Consider the following 21,870-nt stretch of genomic DNA (forward strand, 5'->3'; position numbering starts at 1 on the left):
TGCATTAATTATTTTTTACATTCTGCCTTTCATTTCATTTGGTTTTTATCCCATTTACGTATATTCGTTACACTCTTTAGCCTTCAATATTTTTGTATTTTATATTTATTAATAGATAAAAGCGTTTGCTATTTACGCCTCAAACTAAAGTGGGAAAAAGCGCCCAATGGGACGCCCCGAATTCCCAGGAAACTAAACTAACGCTACTAGCTAGCAATATTTCTTTAAGCTTATTAACAACATCAAATAGTACGCATAAATTTGGTATCTGGTAATGCTATGGATTCGGTTTTCCGTCGTGTTCAATATTTATAATATATGTATGTACTATATTAAACATTGTACGTCGTGTAGAGAAATTTGCTAATTAATGTTTACTCGTTTTTGTTTTGTTTTGGTTTGGTTTTGGTTTTGGTTTCTGCGCTTTTGTTTGCTTAACTTTGGAGAGCTTCGTTTTAATGATACGTATAAGTGTCGAGAGATTCTCTTGTAAGTGCTAAAAATCAATACGAAATCACACAAGAAATAATTATAAATAAACAACAAGTAAAGCAAAGCAGAAAGCAAAAATGTACTTACTTGTCATGCACAAGAAACTGAGGAAATAAAATCAGAATAGAGAATCGAAATCAAAAGTTAAATAATTGTATGTTTTTTTTATTACAGTTTTTGCATATTTTTCGTTTTGTTTATAGAAGTAGTTTATAGTTGCTAAAAACATTACACACATATATTGTAGTTGTTGCTATATCATATAATTTATGCCCGTAATTTAAAGGTTTCTCCCTCTCTTTGTTCGTATGTGAAATGGTTTGAAATGCCAACAGTTAAATTGTCGCTTTTACCATACATTTACATACACATACATCATATATTGTATACAATAATATATATATATAAATATTAAGTTTAAATACAATAGTTTTTAATTTTTAATGCTTGATAGATATTTTTGCTTGTTTTCTTTTTCTTTTTTCCGATTACGACTACGATTACAATTTAATTTTAATACTCTTATATAAATGTTTAGCTTTATACAATTTTTATTTTCGCTTCTTTTTTAAATGCAAAAAAATGCCCTGCTTTTCGGCTGCAAACGTTGGCAATTTATATATAAATATATTTATATATATTTGTATTTTTAAGGGGAAATCGGGGCACGGGGCGGGGGGTTTGTTGTAAAAATTAAATTCAATGTTTGAGCTTAAATGCAGAGTTGCTTTTGATGCTTGAAATGCAATTTCTATTTTAGTTTCAGGGATTCCTCTCATCTCACATCTCGTCTAGTCTCAAAAAAATGTTCGTTTACAGACTAAGCGGCGTTTTCGAAAATACTATGTACAAAACTTAGTGTTGGGTAATGGCTTACAGGTAAGATTAAATAATTTACAAATGGTATCTGGCAACACTGTTTCGCCCCGCTCTCTTTGATAACGCGACAACCCTGGAATCGCAAATGTATATTTTTTAATGTATTTCTACGTTCATTCGAAAGGGTTTCATCTGTTGTTGTTTGTTTGTTTGTTTTCTCTTTGTTTAGTTTACTTTTCTGTGTGTTTATGTTTAGGTTAAGGTTAATAGTTTAGTTAGTTTGATTAAAAGTTAGTTGTAATTTCGAAATATGGCTCGTGGCTCTGACTTGGCAGTGTGTGGGGCAGAGTGCTTACTACTCGTAATTCTCTCTCGTTTTAATCCCCGCGTATTTTACTTCTTAATTGGTTTTTGCATTTCTCAGTCTATTTCGTTGAAGAAAGTGTGTGTTTGTGTGTGTGTGTGTTTGGGTTAGAACAAAGGCTGGCGTTTGTGTGTGTGTATAAATAATTAGGAATAGGAAAGTAGTTTTCGATTATGGTAGGGATGGAACAGACCGCGCCACTGGTTCTGGATCTGCATAGATTTGATCTTCATTTTGGCTCTCGTAATTCTGATTTCGCTCCCGTTTCGCTTTCATCCTGTTTCTCCTTTGCTCTCACACGCTGCTGCTGCTGTTTCGCTGCACTTTGCTCTCGTCTGCTATCGCTTGCTATCGACTAACGACTGTCTCCTATCGGTTATCGGCTATATCGATGACAAAGGTTTTTGGACTAGAATCTTAATGCAGAATGTTGCTTATTTTGTTGCGTTTTCTTTCCTTCCTAAAAACAAATCTACGGCTACAAGAATTAATATGGCAATTGCTTCAAACCTTTGCGAATGAGAGACAGAAAGAGTGTGCATTTGTGTGTGCTTTTGTGAGTGTTAGAGGAGACTACTACGTGTGAGAGTGACCAGACAGACAGACATACAGTGAGACAGAGATGGGGAGCTCGAGTGGGTGAGTGAAAGGACTTACAACTGACTGAAGCTACTCGTGGAGACCCAGTGCGTGGTGTCCGGGCGTACCATTAACTATATGGGACCGTAGTCGCTCAACGCCTGCCCCGGATGCTGGGATCCCGGGCCGCCTGGTAGTGTCACCACCACGGACACGGCCCTCGAATCAATCACCGAACCGGGCGCCGTACTCTGCCCACCGCCCACACCCACACCGCCATTGCCATTGCCGTAGATATTGCCGGGGGCGCCGCCATTGGGGCCGCCGCCGCCGTGCATCAAGCTGCCAGGAGGAGCTCCCATGCCAACCGTACTATTGCTCATGCCCGTGCCGTGTCCGCCCAGCACGCTGCCGCCGCCAATGGTGCTGCCGCCGCCGCCACCACCGCCCATGGTTGAAGCTCCTCCCGACTCTCCATGTCATACGTGGCTGGCCGCCGGCTGCTTGAGAACATGGTGGTGCAGATGGTGGTGGCTGGTGCTGGCCACCGAGGCGCCTCCAGCCTGTGTGTAGGGCGTGGCCAACAGCGATCCAGCCGCCGAGCCCACGGGCATGCCCATCCCGGAACCGGCGTACGGATGCGGAATGGGCGGTCGCTGCTTAATCAGCGCCTGATTGGCACCAGTGCGATCGGGCGCCCCAAACAATCGACGCCAGAAGCGGCGCCAGCTCTCGAGCGTTTTGCCGGACCAGATCCACACGCCGGAGGTGATGCCCACGGCCAGGGCCATGAAGTACTTGAGCATCAGCACGGAGTAGAGGGGCTTACGGCCGGGACCCTTTACCTGGGCGCAGGGACAGGCCAGCGCCTTGATCCAGTCCTCGAAGTACGCGGCCTCGTACAGATAGCAGCCGATGACAATGGTGGCCGGCACCGTGTACAGCACGGAGAAGATGCCGATGCGGATCATCAGCTTCTCCAGCTTGTCGGCCTTGACGCCGGCGCCCACGCCGCCCTGCTGCTTGATCACCGATCGTATCCGGAAGAGCGACACGAAGCCGGCCATCAGGAAGGTCGTGCCAATCACCAGGTAAACGAAGAGCGGGGCCAGCACGAAGGTCTTCAGGTGGTCCGGATTGAGGTTGCCCACGTAGCAGATGCCCAGAATGGGATCGCCGTCGACGGCGGAGAGCAGGAGCACGGCCACCGACTGGACGGTGGGTATCAGCCAGGCGGCCAGATGGAAGTACTGCGAGTGCTTGGTGATCGCTTCGTTGCCCCACTTGAGGCCGGCGGCCAGGAACCAGGTGAAGCTGAGAATCACCCACCAGATGGAGGAGGCCATGCCGAAGAAGTAGGTGAGCAGGAAGACCAGGGTGCACGAGTGGGGGCCGGTGGAGCTCTCCTTGAGCAGATGCCCGTCGCAGGCGATCTCCTCGTTCTGGAGGAAGTTGCGCGAGAGGTAGCCAACGGCCACCATGAAGTAGCAGGCGGAGAGGAAGACAATCGGCCGTTCCGGGTACTTAAACCTTTCGGTGTCGATGATGAATGTGGTTAGGGTCATGAGGGTGCTGCAGAAGCATAGACCCGACCACAGGGCGATCCAGAGGCCGGCGAAATCCTTTTCGTCGTTGCTGAAGAACGGACCCTTGCACGGAATGGCGCAGTTTGGTACGCCGGCGATCCTTTGGACAGTCAGGTTCATGTACCAGTGATGGTGCCGCATGGGCGACTGCTGCATGAGCTGCTCCTTCCCCAGGGAGATTAGCGGCGACTGGCACGAGCACGCGCACTCTTTTCCGCTTGCCTTTTCCCCTTGGGGATTTTGGCAGTTTTTTGAATTCCTTCCGCGGCACTTGTTGGACGCCGACGAGCCGCCCGAGCTGCCCCCGGAGCTGCCGCCCTGCTTGCGCTTGCCGCCCGATCCTCCCGAGCCGCTGCCAGAGCTGCCCGATCCGCTGCTGCTGCCACCGCTGCCGCCCGCCTCCGTGTACGAAGGCTGCTCCATGCACAGATTGTCCGTATCCCCATGCAGCGGCAGATGCTCGCAGGCCATCCGCTCGGGCCACTCGAAGCTGTACTGCTGCATGATGGGGGCACAGCCGGAGCGCGCCCGCTCGCAGACGCTGCGACACACGGGCAGCGGCTTGTGGTAGTCCTCCAGGCAGATCGGCGTGTACATGCTGCACAGGAAGAACTTGAGGTCCGGCGAGCACTTGATCTCCACCAAAGGCCAGAACTGATGCACCTCCAGGCCCGCCTCGTCCTGCGTCTCGTGGTTCATTTCATTGGGAAACGATGTCATATTGTAGCCGATGCCCCGGCACATGGGTATCGTGATCTCCTCGCAGCGCGAGTTTGGATCCTTGGGTATGGCTGGCACGCCATACCCTGGCGCCGGACTCACATCCATGCCGTGGGATCCCATTCCCATTCCCATGCCCATGCCCATGCCCATGCCCATGCCATGGTCGAGACTGTGCTGTGGGCTGTCTGGCAGTGCCCTGCCGCTGCTGACGAGGCAAAGGATCAGCACTGCGAGTAGTCCTGCCACACGCTTGTTCTTGTGGCACTGCATTGTGTGTGCGTTGTAGCTTTGAGCTTTCTGTAAGCTTGAGTTTTTTCTTGAGTGTGGGACGACGCACCCTTGGGGTGGCTCTCTCTCCCTTCCTCTTGAGAGGGGTGGTGAATGAAGGCGAGTGCAAAGTAGATTCTCTTCAGATCCAGCGTCAAATTGTCAACGCTCGACAAACGGCCTGGCCTAGCTGCAAATAAACAAGAGATAATAGATACAATTAGTGCGAATTTTGGTTGGTTATATCCTTAAATCTGTAGCTATAAGACCTTGTCTATGCGAGGGTTAGCCATCAACTGATTTCATAGAAAAAACAAAAACTCTAAAGAGAGCTCTGGGCGGGGGGTGTCGATCCATGAATGGAAGGCGTCGACAAGTTGTTGTCAAATGCTCTTTCCTGTCTCTGCAGCGAAACGGACTTCTCTCTCTCTCTCTCTTTCTCTCTCTCTCGTTCGCTTCATTTGTTTCAATTGAGCGGCGTCGAGGCGAACACTTGGACATGTCGTCCGATGTCACATGTCAAGCAGTGCGTACTCCCTCCCTCCTGCTGCCGCTGTTGCAACCCTTGCAGCAATATTTGCTAAAGGGAACTCTGCTGCTGATGATGATGAGCGACTCGACTCCCTCTACCTCCCTCTGGAGGAGGCGCATCAATCAAAATCAGTGATTTTTATTAAATTTGACGGCGTCTGCTGGTCGGCCAGTGGACTGCATCCCATTGCCTGCTGCTGCTGCTGCTGCTGCTGCTGATCAAAGTGTTTGCCCAGAAAGGGTGTGAAATGGCTGATGGATGAATGGGAATGGGTTTGGGGATGTGATGAGGCAGAAATTAATTCAAGACAATTGCTCACTTGAAGCGTCACTCAAAATGGAGGAGAGACAGAGACAGGCCGAGCACCTTTTTCATTTCTGTGTCAGCTGCCTATCTAGGAGAGTGTACGTGTAACCGTAACATGGATATCCAAGACATGATATCCCCAACAGTTTGTGGTAAACCCCAAAATGACAGGCAGCCAGCTGTAACCGAGAGACAGACAGCAGAGGGCGAGAGAGATCCACAAATTGACAGCTGGGCTCCCAGCTCCAAGCAATGCTCCCAGCTCCCAGTGAAGGGCAATTTAAGCAGAGCTTCTGTTCAAAGTCACGAAATTTATCTACAAGATGCTCGTACTTTAGTCTGCCGCTTGCTGGAGCACAGTTTTTAGCAAGTGTCAAGTGACATACATATTTGTGGCTCTTGTGGTCAGAGTGTCTCGGTTTCAGTTTCAGCATCTCCCATCCACGAGAGTGGACTCTTCAGCCTTCTCAATGCTGCTGCTGCTGCTGCTGCTGCGTGTGGTCCACAGCTGCTTCTCGATGGTTGAAGCTTCTCTAAAAGGAAGCTTTAAAGTGAGCTCCAAGACCCTTGGAAAAACTGTCAACAGCAGCTGCAAGACACACAACTCCCGCCGCTTTTGTTCTATGCCATGGAGGAAAAGTCCTTTCTTTGTTTCTGATTTACTGACTGAATGACATTTTAATTAATAACATTTTGTGTGTATGTCCGTCGTCCATCATGCCACGGAGTGGGGAGACTCTACCACACCACCCCCCCCCCCTGCAGAAAGAGTGTTGCTGCTGCTTTCGGACTGAAACATTTTTCGTGTTAAAATGTTTGCCAAGCACTTCAAAATAATTAAGTAAATACGCTGCCTGGGCCAGGGAAATGGGAAAATGCGCTACTAGTTGGGGAAAATTGGGGGTTGCTTGGAGCCCAAGTGCTGTTGTGATTACCGCTTGAGTAGCAGTCGGGAGGGTAGCGCCAAAAATAAACGTTGAAATTCAATATCGAGGCGGTTCGGTTCGGATCGGATCGGAGCAGCAGAAACATTCGAATGAATCGTGAGAAATAATGCAAGGCGCGCGCGTGAGTGCGATATTGATTACCGAGAAACCCAACCGAAATGCATATTTGTTTTAGTTATAGAATGATTATTACTCATAGACGGGATGGCTGTCGCTTGTGGTGATTCCTATGCAATGACACAATACTGCCGCAGCCAAGCATCAGCCATCTGTCAAGGTATTATTGAGGTTTTAATATCCCAATTGCAATTTGTTGTGGTATATAAGAGATCGGAAATTCCATCTTTTTGGAGCACATTTTCGCTGTTAAATGGAAATAATTTAAAGAAAATCAGGTCTAGGTTTCGAATTGATTCGTTTTGGAAGCAGTCAAAGTGGAAAATACACCACGAAACCCACACATGAGATTTCCCCCTCAACATTAAACCCACAAGCAGCCTTCTCCCTCCTCTCAAGCAGTGAAAATGAGACCTTTTGGCCCGAAAAAACAATGCGACAAATAGCTGACGGCCAAAACGAGGGAAAAGTCTAATTGGTTTTTGTCCAAAAGCAGCCCAAGCGAAAATCATATTCGAAATGAAAGAAACGTGACTAAAATGGGTGACCAGAGAGCACTGAGCACAGAGACCTCAAATGAAAAGAAGGGAAACCCATATCGGGCAGGGGTACAAGTGCCACAACTATATGGGAAAAGCCACGTTTCACAACGGGTTCCACATTCAGCCGTAGCCCATAGTGGTAGTCTAGTGTCCAAGAACAACATGCTCTTGTTATTACAAAGAGTCAAGTGGCAGAGGCAGGCGGCAGGCGGCATCAGGAATCGGTGGCTTAGGTCTATGGGATCTGTCCGATTACTCCACGTGGAAAGGGGATGGCCAGCATGTTCATGGGAAATGGCCTGGAAATAATAGCAAACGTGCCACTCTCTCTCTATATGTCTCGCTGTCTCTGTTTCTCACTGTTGCTCCGTAGGAAAGAGCATGCATAAATATTATTTTTAATAGAGAAAAATGTCTCAAGTGGCGGTGACGAATGGATCTCCACGGATCTCTCTCTCTCTCTCTCGCTGCCTCACTCGAGTGGTAGCCAAATGTTTGTTTGTGGCTTAATGTTTGTTTAATGATTTGTTGTTTCCCTTGCACTCTTCTCTCTCATTCTCGCCGCTCCGTGGAGGAATATTTACTGCAGACTCATATTGTTTATTTAATTGTTAACAAGCGTGGAGCGGTGGAGCGGTGGAGCGGCTCAGAGGCCCTCAAAGCTCGTTACGAGTAACAAATTATTATTATTATTATTGAGGGAAAGAGAAGAACAACCTAAAGGCTATGCCAATCGCATTTTTGCCAGCTCATGGCGTGGCGTGGCCAAGAGGTGCTCCGTGGGGCTCTTCTGTCTAGAATTTATACAAAATCACGATGCCAACAAGTCTCAACGATGTTTGCTCTTTTCTCTCGACTGGCGCGACACGGCAACATGGCCACAGATATAGCAACAGGCTTAGAGACCTGACTGCCTGGCTGCCTGGCTGCCCGACTCTTGGCCATGTTTGCCAAAGACTTGACGCACAGAGGACAGCGGAGAGGGAGATCTCTCTGTCGATCTGCAAGTGCGTGCCACCAGCCAGCCAGCAACTGGAAATTGGTGAATGGCTCTGCGCTTCAATGCACTAAAGAGGTCGCAACGGCAACGGCAGCATGCACCATGTACCATGCACCATGCACCATGCAGCAGCGGAAGCTGTGACCAAAGTTGGTAGCGCGACAACAAGACAACATCCCAGACATGCAACGGCGACAACTACTGCCCCTGCTGCTTCTGCTTGCAACCTGACTGTGCCGGTGACTGTGTTTTAATTAAACACAGCAACATGAGGAAGAGAAAGAGGCACCGAGACATGTGGCAAGTGTTGTTTTTTGCAGAAAGTACAGTTGCCCCCAAAGCAGAGATCTCCCAGAGGTGTGTGCGTGTGTGGGTGCCGCGTCTGAGTCAAGTTTAAAAACCAATTTCCGCTCATCCAGAAATCTCTCACTTCATTCAACAAAAGCCAAAAACAGAAGAGAGCAAGGGCAGGTGCAGGAAGTAAATTTAACTGCCAAAGAGGCAGGCAGGCAGGCAGGCAGGGCAGAGAAGGGTTAATGTTGATGAGCAATTAACCAAAACAATGAGAGACCACAGATGGGGGCAAGGGCAGCTGTGCATCTTCTCTCTTCTTCAAAGAGAATGCTAATCGAATGCTTATAGCCGCTCCCCCGATGGTGGCCAATCAATCAATCAATCAGAGAGAGAGAGAGAGAGAGAGAGAGAGAGACCGGAGGGAGGGCGGAAAAAAAACTTCAGTGTAAAGAGGTCTTCATACACAAAACGGCTCCAAATCGTTCGCGGAGCAGAAAAGACCCAAGGAAAATCGTGAAAAAAAGCCAAAAAAAAGGAAAACACAACAGCAAAAATTGCCCACAAAGCACTTAAACTTTTCTATGGCTGTGCCCCCTCCAGCTGCCGCTGCATCCATCACACAAAGAAGCGTTGAAGCAGCAGCAACAAAACTCCAGAAGGGCTCACACAGGTGCAACAGTCGGACCCATGGCTCTGACTCTGACTCTGACTCTGACTCTGGTTCTGTCTGTGGTGGTGGTGGAGCTGGTGGCCTTGGCTGGTTCGCAAAAGCAAAAGCAAACCGCGAAAATCAATTGAAAAACTCGCCATGAAAAGCTGGAAAACAGCCACCAACTACCCCAAAGGGAGGAGTGCGAGGAGTAGGTGCAGCAGCAGGAGCAACAGCAACAGAAACAGGAGCAACTGTTTGCCTTGTTGGCGGCGGCATCAAAAAGCGCGTAGCGGCGCAGAAATGAAAACACAGTTTGTCCTCCTCCACTGGGGAGAGGGAAGCGGTAGACAGGTAGAGTTTAGTAGAGTGAGAAGGCAAATGAAAAAAGTTGTTCTTTACCACCCACTGGCTTGCCCAGCGCACCGCCTCCTGGCCTCCTGTCCTCCTGTCCTCCTGGTCTCCTGCCTCTCACAGTCAATGCAGACAAGTTCCATGACCTTACAAACGCAGCAGTCATCACAGTACAAATAGAAGCGGGGAGGGAGGCGTACGGGTGAATCGGTGGCAGGTTGCACAGTTGCACCGCAGTTGTTGTGTGCAACCTCCTCCAGGCTATTGCTGGTCCCCTGTGAGCTTTGGCTCCCACTGCTGGGTGCTTCCACTCTCTCAGCTCTCAGCTCTCTGTTTCTATGTTTCTCTCTCTGTGTTTTTCTCTCTCTCTCTCTCTCTCTCTCTAATAAACACGAAAACTGGCTCAAGATTTTTGCGCGTCCGCCCATTAAAATCATTGACATTTAAGCGTGCAACTGCCGCTGCCACTGCCACTTGGCTTTTCTGTCACACTTTTGCTACAATTTTGCAGGAGAGGCAAGGCAGGGCAGGGCCCTAAGTACTCTCTTCTTACCCGCTGAAACATTTGGTTCCGTTCCATTCCCTTTGATGTGATGTTCGGCTATGGGTGGGAAGGGGTTGAGGGAATGGCTTTTGTTGCTTTGTGGCTGCCATTGCGGGAATGCAAATTGTTTGGGTTCCTTTGGGTTCCTTTGGCCATCATTAAATGCTGCTTTTTCTGGCATAGTTTTTTAGCTTTTTTACAATTAAATTTTAATTAAGTGGAGGCTCTCTCCTCCCCCCCCCTTTGAGCTGCTGCTGCTGCTGCTGACTTTGCTGAATTATGATTACTGCCCAAAAGTATCTTCGTGCCACTCCTGCTGCTGCCGCTCTCTCTTGGGACCCCTCATTTTGGTCTTTTGATGAATTATGAGGCTCTGGCCACAAAGGCTAAAATGCATAAATAACCAACGATCCATCCTGAGAGATCGCAAACAGAAACAGAAACGGAGAATGAGCGAGCAAAACGATTTGCAAATGTCAAATTTGTGTGTGTGTGTGATTTTTTTCAACCCTGTATAGCACCCCCCTGGGATAAGGGTTGCCACGGGGTGGATTTCTATTATTGAATATTTATTTCTCCTTTTCTTTTTGGCAAATGACACCGCAGAAAGCACAAAACGTACGACGACAGCAAAGAGGGCGACAAAAAAAACACAACATGAAAATAAAATTAAATTTCCGATTTTTGTTCCGGGTTTCCTTCACGGGCTTGCCCTTCCTGGTAAATTTTGCTAATAACAAGACAAGCGAGGACGACTGCAGCTGCAGGACACACGATGCAGAGAGGGGGTTTAGGGGGGTGTACAATGTGAACTGTCGGCTGGCTGACTAAACACAAAAGAGTGTCAAGTGTCGCCACTGTAAAGGGCAAAAACAAAATAAAAGACGAATCCTCCTGCTGCTGCTTATTTTTTGGGTGGGTGGAATGCCTTCTTATGCTCTGGAAGAGGGGTATGCTGAGTTGTATGAGCTGTTTGCAAGGCGGTGTAAGGTAAGAGTAGAAGTAGAATCGATAAAGAGATCTTAAATGGCGCTCCCACTTTCTAATTCTTTGAGAATATCCGTAAAAATATCAATCAATGAATACTTGCTTATGGATCTAAATCCTATTTCCATATCAGAAATCTATCCTAGAACTAGTTCATCTAGTTCATCTGCTAGAAAGAGCATTCGCAGCTTCGTATTGCATTTCCCTTGCCGTTTTTCATTTCAAATTCTGCAGCATGAGCAGGCGTTTATATTTTGACAGTTGTTGCCACACCCCTAGCGCCCCACAGCAGTAGCAGCAAGCAGTGCCCCCTCGTTTCGTTTGCACTCCCTGCACTGGCGGGGGGAAGGAAGGAAAACAATTAAAAACGAATTGCCTTGCATTCCCATTCTACTTCCCCGCACTCCTTCTGTCGCTTTCTATCCTTGCCATCACGCCTTCACGCCTCCCATCAAAAAAGGACATTTTGTGGGCCACGAAAATTAAATACCCCAAAAGAATCAAGAAAATATAATACAGACATTTTTGTTGCTTCCGGATGTGGCACATTTACAGGAGAATGCAATTTTTAGGGGAGTCTGTCGAAAGAAAAAAAAGAGGTTTTACGATGGAACTTTAACGCATCATAAAGCCAGAAAGGAACTATAAACATTTTCATGGGGTTTTCCCCGCACTGTTGCACGCGTACACATGTGGAAGGAGGTGCCACAAAGATATATTGAGGTGCCACAAAGATACTCGCGATTATTGAGTGTTGAGTAAATAATAAACGGATGTTCCGCCCCTGGGCTGGAGGATTTTTAGTTTTTTATGCATTTTAAAAGGGGTTTCTGAAAGCTTTTAAAAATGTAATTAGATTATACGATTTTTAATTCAAATTTTTGGCAATAAATGTTTAATTTTCCACATTTTTGTTACTTATGTTTCCTGTTTTACTTCTATGAATTTTTATTAATATTTTCATAACCACAAAAATAATTATTTTTGGTCATTTTATTGCATTTTCCATTTTCCACCTTTCAGTTGCAGTTGGTTTATTTTTACGACATTTATTTTATGATTATTTTATGATTTTTTGTGTGAACAAAAAATTATTATTGCGCCATTTATCCCACGATTTACATTTATGGGCCATATTTAATAAGCGACCAACATTTTATGGCTAATTCCGCTGATGGCATTTTTTACACCCCGCACACTTCGCGGGGGGGGGGGGGGAATAAAAGTAATTGAATCCTAAAAATCCAATGAAATATTCTCTGTTCTGTGTGTTTGGGAAAACTAATTGAGAGAAAGGGAGACACAGCACACAACAAAAAGAGAGAGAGAGAGAGGAAACGAGTCTAAGAGAGCGGGTTAACTTTCCGTCGCCGTTTTGTCTGTCTGTCACTTTTCGTCTGGCTCGTCCCTTTTTTTTATTATATTTTTTTACGGCAATTAAAGCGAACCCAGCGCCGTTAAAAACATAAGCAACTTTCGGACGACATTGAAAAATACACAGGAAAAACTATTACCCAGTGCTTTTCCCTACGAGATTTTTGTTGCTGCTGTGTTGTTGTGTCACACATGCAATAAAAACGATTTTTATGGTCATTCGGGAAGCGTCAAGCGGCAAACGAGAAGGGTGTCGGCAAAGAGCGGGGAGAAGGAGGGGAGGTGCCACCCGAAACAAACACAACGACACGAGTAGGAGTAGGAGGAGTATGAGTATGTTGCATGTTTGGGTACGAGTACGAGTACGAGTACGAGTATGTCCAAAGTTCTAGGTTGACAATTTAGCATGTTTCTGCCCCCCCCCCCCCCTGGTTTCCTTTCACTCTGCATCTCCCTTTCACTGTCTGTCAGTCTATATAGTTGTGGAAACTAGCTGCTACCCATTTAGCCATAACATCTCGTACATACAACATTTTTAGTGCTCCTCAACCTCTGAGCTGCCTACACCTACTACACACCTATCCTATGGCCACGGCTGTCCTTCTACCTTATTCCGCAGGCCGCACATTCCACATGTGTGTGCCGCCTCCTCCCTGTACACGTATTAATTAATGTCAGTGTGGAAATTAAGTGAAATATATCTGCAACATGCCGCCTCTCCGAGAAATGTGCGAGGATGTCGCTGTCATCGTCATCATACGTAGCCGTAGCCGTAGCTCTCGGATGTACAAACTCGTACTACTCACTCGCATGTTTTATGTTGCTGTTGCTATTGCTGTTGCCTTTGTCTTGTGTGACAAAATGCCGCTGACATGGATAATTAATGGTGAGCCACGAGGTGGCTATGCGGTGGTGACGTAGGGTAGGGATAAGGGTAAGGGTCTTCGGCGGCACATAGGTGACTTTTGGGGGTTAGAAAGCGTGTCTGTTGGCGTGTGTAACCTCTGGCTTTTCCAGAGGTGCTGTTTTCAGAGCTGCTTAATTGCTCAACTTGGGACATGACGACTCCCCCTAGCCCAGCCCCCAAAGAGAGACAAACAGAGGTACAGTAGAGTGAAGTAGAATTCCATTGGCAGGTCAAAACTTCTCTTAAGATTTTCCCAGAATTTGAAACTTGAACCTTAAAGCCTCATTTCCTCTGCCATCAAGCACAAAAATGTAGCCCAAAAATTTGCAACATTTAACCATAATTGATCCATTTGTTTGCCTAAAAGCTTACGCTCGTATTTCCGTAATTAATTCCCTGACATTTATTCTATTTACTTTTGCACAAAAAGCCGAACTAGATTTGAGCAACATTTTGCTGCAACAAGCAACATTCTTGATGGGTGGAAGGCAATTAATTGATGCAATTTAATGCAATGCAAACAACATTGCTCACACATGGTTCATAAATTGCAGTTTTTAGTGAGAGGAGAGAGAAGTGCTCCTGCTGCTTTATTTATTTATTTGTTTTGGGAAACAAATTTGCCAATTTTCATGTAGTTTTTGACTTTGAATTTGTGTGACTGTCGAGTGGATAGGATACAGAATGTTGTGGGATAGTGGAAGCTGAATGTTGTGGATGCTGTGAACAGTGGAGCTCTTGTGTGTGTTGTTTGTGTGTGTGAATGCTGATTGGTGGGATTTGTGTGGGCAATTCTCGTGGACGTCTCGATGTCTGGGTTTCCATTTCAATGCTATAAATTGGTCGCCATCTCTCACTGAGTTGATCTGCCTCTCCTCTGTTTTCTCTCTTTGTAGCTCCCTCTGCTCTTTCCAATAATACGCATACGCCTGGGGGTTCTCCATGGTGGGTGGCAGGCAGCTCTTCCGCTGCCGCCTGGCATTGATTTTTATGCTTGTTTTCGCTGCCATTTCTCTTGTGTTCCTTTTTGGCTATATGCTTTGTATTACGAGTATTTTGTATATACATATATTTGCTCCCCCCATGCCCACTACTCCCCCCTCAGAGTATTTAATGGTATTTCTAGCTTGCTTTATTTTGTTGGCATGCGTGCGCGCGACGCGACGAGACGAGACGCGACCCGACGCCAAGCGATAAACACGCGGGGCAGGCAGCCACCGTCGTTCGCCCCACCTCAGTGTCTGCCTGTTTGCCCCAACCCCTGGGCCACCGGCACCCCTTCCCACTTCTCTAAGTGTGTGTGTGTGTGTGTGTGAGTCTCTGGCATGCGTTTAAGTTTTCAGTTAATGGCTTTTAATGGCATTCCCATTCCCTTCCCACCGTCTTCAGCTGCTGCTGAAGCAGCATTTGCTTTTCTTGGCTTTCGGGCACAAAATGTTAAATAAATATCGAAATCAATTAGTTGCGTACATTTTGGTTCAGCTTTCAAATCAGATCCAAAGCGGCACAAAATGTTCAATTTTCTGACAGAGTGGGCTATTAAATTGTGGATATCGATTGTGGGATTGGCAAATATTTTAATGCCGAGACCCGTTCTCTTTCATAATAATAAATCGATAAATATCTATTTTCGTATCGATAAATATCGATCATTGCTTAAGGTGCACCAATGTGATTGATGCCAGCGATACCTACACATTGCCCATAAATACCAATAAAAATAACCCTCCCAATTGATGTCGCATAAATAACCTCTTGGCCACAATCAAATTTATCGATACCCAATGTCATAAATTTGATAAACAAATGAGAATTCGTTCTAGAGAGTGTCTGATTAATATACCACCTCTGCTGAGTCAACCAACGTCATTCGGCATTCGGCATCGACTGCGTGTGTTGAAAATTCTATAAATATCTACACAAAATACCAAAAACCACAAATATGGACGATTTATGTTTTGAAAAATATATATAATTTTCTGGAATATTTTCCAACTAATTTAACACCCTCTTGACAGTCATCAGAGAAGCTGCCGCTGCTGTTGCTACAGTCTTGAGACCACAAATTCAATAGATACGAATGTGCATACATATTTAGATATACATTTAAATGCGTTGCAGGCGGCACACACACATGTCCCCTCAAAGCAGCTTCCCCTGCCAATCCTCTTGGCTTTCTGCCTGGCTAGAGAGGGGAATTTCAATGAGCCTTGGCATCGCTTTGCTCTGCTCTGCTCTGCTTTTGGGTCTTGTTTATAATTTATGGCCCTGTGGCTAATGGCCAAATTGCCCATAGCCATAATTTGCATGCAAGCGGCTTTCAACTCTGACTAATTTCTTGAGGCCACAACAAACAGCAGCAGCAGCAGTCATTCTATAAGAATCTTATCGGTATGCCATATATCACTCAATATCAATATCGAGGAAACAAAAACCAAACGAAAATAAAACAAAAAAAACAATTTACAACAATTGCTTAATTGAAACGCCCTGCCACACAGCCACGCAGAGCCACTGTATAATTTAAATTTATGAAAGCATCAAAGCGCCAACAAAAATCGAACAAAATCATAAATAAATCGCAGGCTTATCAGCACTTTTTTCGTGTGTGGGGTATCAAAGTGGAAATGCCGCCACCGAAAAAAATACATGTGGAAAGTGGACGACGGACAGCACATGACACTTGAGGCGGCCGCCGATATCGATACCGATTTAAAGTCAAAGTGGGATTCAGATCCGGATGGGATCCCTCACGCTCCAATCAATGAATTTGAACTTTGAACGAGCGCGAGCACAGTCGTGACAGTTTTTTTAGTTGTTAGTTTTTTAAGTGACATTTTAAGAGTCCACAGACAGAGAGGGAAGCGCGGAGTAGAGTCACAAGGGTCACGATATGCCGATAGCCGGTGGGAGAGCTTTATCATTTATTGGTTTCCCATTTTTGGTGAAGCTTGTTGCATGCAGCATTTAGTGTGTATGTAATTCTGAACAAACTTTTTTCCCGCGTGCATAATTATTATTTCTGATTGACAGACAAACAAAGTACGAGTGCAAGCGACACACGAAACGATACCCGTAGGTAGACCGTAGACCGTAGACCGTGGACCGACTCCCTTCCAGCTATCAAGTTTTTCCCCATTAGCATTTCCACACATGCCACATATGGCATGCAGGCACGGGCACAGGCACAGGCACAGTCACTAGACAATAGAGGAGAACCTCTCCGCTGCCTGCGGGACATGCGACGACGTTTTTTGTGTGTGTTTGTCGGTTGGCTGTTGGCTGTTGGCTGTTGCCTGTTGTCGATTGTCTATGTTTTTATACGACTTTTTCGTAGGCGTAACATGTGTGTGGCATAAACAAAGATACAAAATGGACAGACCGACACAACACAACACACAAAAGGCGGCAGGGCGGCATAGGTGGAGTATTAACCGATCTACATACATATCTACATATACATATTTACTTTACATACTCGTATTCTACGGATATGTAAGGTCGTCGAAGGAAGGCGTGAAACTGTTGATAGTCTATTGCACTTTTTCCCTCTTTCTCTCTATTTTGTTGTTTTATTTTTACGGCCATGCAATAAAAATATTTACGATGCCATAGAGCGCCAAATATGTGGGGAGGAGGAAGAGAGTATAGGCATTGGTTCTAACTAACGGTATGCGGCAGGATGGAGGGGGCAGGCAAACAAGAGAGTTCATAAAATGTTGCACTTGTAAAACAGAGAAATTCAAGTTGCAAAGTGGCTGGGAATTTATTTGATTTGCATTTTAAGATGCGAGGAAAACGTTTCTTTGTTGAAAATCAATTTAAAATTTAACAATAAAATGGGGAAATACCTCAAGAAATTGTAACCAGAGAGGGACTGATAACTGTGTGGGTTCACATTTAATATATTCCAGTCTGCTATTCCTGTCTTAAATGTTTAAGAGACGGTTTATCCTTATTGGAGTTGAAACTGCTCATCCACTCATGATTATCTGTTAAGGAATGCCCAAACATTGAGCTAATTCCCTGAAATGATTAGACTGGTCATAATGCCGACTTCTCTCAGCCCCAATAGATGACCAAACAAATGGCAGAGACGTGCCCGCAAGAAGATAAAGAGATCTTCCAAGGGAAAGAAAGAAACAGAGACAAAGACACAGACATGTTCTAGTCAGATAGAGAGAGAGCGAGATAAAGAGAGTGCAATGAAATGGAACGGAGTGCAGAGGAAGTGGAAACCAATGAACTCTTAGTATGCACCGCAGATGCATCTGAATTCTGCATTCTCCATTCCGAGCCTTCGTGGCAGACGCTTTTCAAAATAGCTCCCGAGAGCAGACACGGCCCACACATTTTCCCCCCATCACTGTTCACTACGCTCCACTGACATACCCCATGGATCCCCTCCCCATGCTAAAGTGCAGGCGGCTGCAATCAACGCACTTGTTCCTGTTTTTCTTTCGCTTTTCCCGCTTTCCCGCTTTCCCGCTGCTGATGTGGCAGGTTGCAGCAGCAGGTCTACTAGCTGCTGTGGCTGGCTGCTCTGGCGGTGCTGATTTTCTTGTTATTGTTGTAAACTATTTATGCATTTCGAAGTTTATTTGAAACTTGAACAGCCAACAGTAGCGGCAACACGCGCCATTCCCTCCGTGGCATTTCGAATGTTGTTCGAGATTCTTATTCCCATTTCCATACACATTCCCATTCTGTATTTGCCCATTTCCATTCTTCTGCCACTGCCCCACACCCCACACCCCATGCCTCCTGTTTGTTGATTTTATGAACTGTTTTTCTTGCTTCACTTGCTGCTCTCTCAGTCGGGGGGCTGCAATTGCCGCTGGTGCTGCCGTGCTGCCCGTGCTGCCACTGCCCTCCGGCCACATATGGTCACCTTAATTTACCGTGCAACACACATACACACACACCCACCCACCAGAACGAGAGAGACAGAGAGAGAGAGAGAGAGAAAAAAGGAGAACGGGTGGGGGTGCCTCAAATAATTTATGCCTTTTTCCTCGAGTTTTGGTTTATTTTTTCAAGCGCATTTCAACAGATCCAACAATCAGCGTGATGTTCGGGCAGGAAACCAGCACCAAGGGATGCTTTTGGATTGTGTGTTGGCTGATGTTCCTCCACCCTGTACAACACTCGACTCCACACACACACACCCACAGTGGAGAAGCAGCCCAACCCCTTCCATGCCCCCACTCAACGGGTGGTGGTGTTGCCTGCCTGAAGGTGCGTTTGGTGCGTGCCTCAAACGCCTGCTATACATCTTTTGGTATGGATCCCTCTTGTTGTTTACACTGACGCCGTCGACCATTCCATGACTCCTGCTTCTCCTCCTGCTCCACCGCTGCCCGAGGTGCCGCAAAAGTTGGTTTCCAATTGAATCAGGCAATTGGCTCTCCGATTCGAAGGTGGAAACTGATTTGGAAACAATCCCCAGTTTCAATATTGCAGTTTTATTTCGTGATTTCGTGGCTGTAGCTTAACTGGATATTTTAGTTAGCTTTAGAAATGTTGTTTTTCTTCGATTCCTCACAGATTGACAGATTTTACGTGCATTTGGGGAATGAAGCTATTCGTAAAAGAGGTTTTCTCCTACTATAGATTCAATGATTAATATGTGTCCCTTCTAATCTATCTTTTACTCTTGGCTTAATTCCCTCGAAGGTTTCCCAACAATTTCATCAAAAATTATCTCATCTTTTACCAGCTTCCACTCCCAAACCCATGAAATCAATGATCTCCCTCTGCACCACATTTCTAATGAACTCTGTCCCCCATCTCTCTTCTATAAACAGAGAAAATATGAAAATAGCTTTAGAACATTGATTGACTGCCCGACATGATCGGACGTGATTGTGATCGGTTAACAAGAGAAAGAGGGAGAGGGAGAGGTAGCTAGAGGAGGATTACGAAAAGTAGAGGGCGCAGCGGCTAGAAGAGGAATATGAAAGGGAGCAGTGGCTAACGGAGGAACAGCAGAAAGAGTGGGAGGCAGAGTTAAAGTTGTGGGAGGAGGAGTAGTGCTCGAGCCTACAATTATAATTCAATTAACAGTTGAATTCTCTTCTCAATTCTCCTTCACCCTCACGTTCTGTTCTGTCGCTCGACAGACAACGAGCGCCACATGCTGGGTGAAGTTGTTGGTGGGGGCTGGGCTGGGTGGAAGGGGTATTCAATGCATGCTCCGGCATATTTAATTAGTTATTTTGTATTTGTAATTTCTCAACAGAAAAGTAATGTAAACAAAAACAAAACACAAAATATGCCGCAACAAGAGACACAAACGAAGTTAGGAATGACGATGTCGATGTCGATGATGATGTGTCATTTCTGTATGGTTTGCTCCCATCTGGCAGCCGAAACGAATCGAGTGGCGTCCGTGTATTTATGGAAATATTTCCATGTTTTAATTACAGAGAACATTTCGAAATGTCTCGCATAACAAATGAGCCGCAAACAAAACATTAAGGAAAAAAAGTATTAACAAAAGCGACGGGGGAAAGGTAGGTGGAGAGAAATGCCACAATAACTAGATGAAAAGACACTCGAGACTCGAGAAAAGGGATACTACTACATTATGAATTAAAGCTGGAATGCATAAGCAAAATTGTGATATATGAGAGAATGATAGATGGAGGAGAAGGAGACGAAGCATAGGAAGGAGAGCTGCTGCTGGATGAGTTGTAGCAGAACTTGGCAACTCAACTGCCGGCAGAAGAGCAGAAAGAAGTCAACAGCTCGTTAGTGTTAAAGTGTGCAAAAGATATGCCCAAAGAATCATCACAGTTCTCTCTCGCCCTCTCTTTGAGAACTCACTCTCTGTGGGTCTGTCAGGCTCTTCTGGTATTCTCTCGCTCAAAAGGGTAACCAACAATGGGGCAACAAGTCGCGTCGTCTGAAGAGATGCATCGCCCACGGCAGCCAAAAACGAGAATACCAAAGCCCAAGTCGTCTCCCGAGAGGGCAACCAGCCTGCTACACTGAGCGAAAAATTGCATGGAATTTTAAGAGATAAATGTTCAAAGGTGATGGAAATTACTTTCCTCTAAGAAATAAATGTACTAAGATTATATTCTCTTTTTATGTCATGTAAAATCCTCCTTAAAAACTTTTAATTTCTCACAGTGCAGCCAGGAGATGCTGCCGTTGTTGAAGTGCAAAATTGGCGTTGAAAAGTAACTGCCGACAACAACCGCAGAAGCAAAAGCAGACGCGGAAGATGATGATGATGATGATGTGCCTGCTGTTGTGGGAACCTGAATGCTATGCTGAATACTGGACTCTAAAGTCTCCTTCTATCCGCTCTCCTTGGACATGGACTTTTGCCTGGTCAATTGCACCAGACACAGGGTCACACAGAGAAAGAGAAAGAGAAAGAGAGAGAGAGAGTGCTGGCATTTTTCTCTCCATTGTGTGGCAAACTAAGCGCAATGAAGTAGCCAGGGCCAAAGTGTTAAGTCTCCACTGAAAATAGAGGGAGGGTGGGGAGGCAGGAAGGTAAGCGCTTGCCACTAAGGTCAAGTGTCTTCTGTTGCCTTATTTATATTTGCGTCTACAGAGAAGATGTTTTAAGAAATAGAAGCAAAAATAAGATTGACAGGGAAGCTACATAAAATTGCAGCAACAAATACAGTGGAAGACTCTAATGGGAACTCTTCATAGAGGAGAACTGCAATCTTCAAGCTCTTCTTTCAATTCACTTGTATCCTAAACCTTCTATAGATCTAAACATTTTCAAAGCTCCTCCACTCACCATTTTTTCCATTCCGTTGGGTTTTATTTATTAGCTGCTTTCTGGTAGATCTGCTACTCTGGTTTCATACACGAGAATCTCCTCTGTTTCTGTAATGAGATGCAAAAGAGAACAAGCGAAAGATCTGATAAGTTATCTGTTATATTGGATAAGGTTTTTACGCTGCAGAGACATTCATAAAGCGACTGACATAAAGCTTAAACCGAAAAACACCTTCCAAATCCCTTCCACTTCACTCTTTTGTTTATCGCCAAAAATGGTCGTAAATGGAATGTTTATAAATTTTGTTGTAATTAGAAAATATTAAAAGCACAAAATAACTTAATTATGCAATGGGGCATAAAACCGAATTTATGGCGACCAGCGACACTGTCTGTCCGAAAAGGAATGCGCGCCTCCCCCAAGAAGAGTTGCCACAATTTGCGGCCGAGTAACCCCTCTACTAACCAGGAAAATATGTTAATATTTGGACAATAAATTTCTTTGGGGCGGCTAAAGAACAATTGGAGTTGTCTCTGGCGACTTCAAACGCGGAAAAGCGAAAGAAAAACAGCAGCAGCAGCGGCTCCCCACTCCCAACGTCAAATACAAACAGGAAAGGAGAGCAGCGGATGGGGCATGGGGCATGGGTCCTAGGCAAAAGTGGTCTACTTTAATCACGCCACGGGATTAAGGGGCCCCCGTCCGACACGCTGCTGCTGCTGCTGCTGCTGCTGAAGAGA

General features: G+C 45.7%; 2 protein-coding genes across 2 annotated transcripts in view; both read right to left on the minus strand.

The window, feature by feature from the left end:
• Positions 1 to 1,531: 1,531 nt before the first annotated feature.
• Positions 1,532 to 2,744, minus strand: LOC117579088 (glycine-rich cell wall structural protein 1.0-like). Its single transcript, XM_034264799.1, has one exon. The coding sequence runs from the start codon at positions 2,704 to 2,706 to the stop codon at positions 2,389 to 2,391; it is 318 nt and encodes a 105-aa protein (XP_034120690.1). The 5' UTR covers positions 2,707 to 2,744; the 3' UTR covers positions 1,532 to 2,388.
• Positions 2,703 to 21,870, minus strand: part of LOC117579087 (frizzled-2) — a 28,214-nt gene continuing 9,046 nt past the window's right edge. The window contains exons 2-3 of the mRNA XM_034264798.1: positions 21,149 to 21,237; positions 2,703 to 5,020 (exon numbers count right to left, since the gene is read on the minus strand). Coding sequence (XP_034120689.1) covers positions 2,734 to 4,833 — 2,100 coding nt within the window. The 5' untranslated portion in view covers positions 4,834 to 5,020; positions 21,149 to 21,237 and the 3' untranslated portion in view covers positions 2,703 to 2,733. The remainder of the gene's footprint in view (positions 5,021 to 21,148; positions 21,238 to 21,870) is intronic.

Source organism: Drosophila guanche, unplaced genomic scaffold (assembly GCF_900245975.1).
Source record: "Drosophila guanche unplaced genomic scaffold, DGUA_6, whole genome shotgun sequence".
In the NCBI taxonomy this organism is placed as follows: Eukaryota; Metazoa; Arthropoda; class Insecta; order Diptera; family Drosophilidae; genus Drosophila; species Drosophila guanche.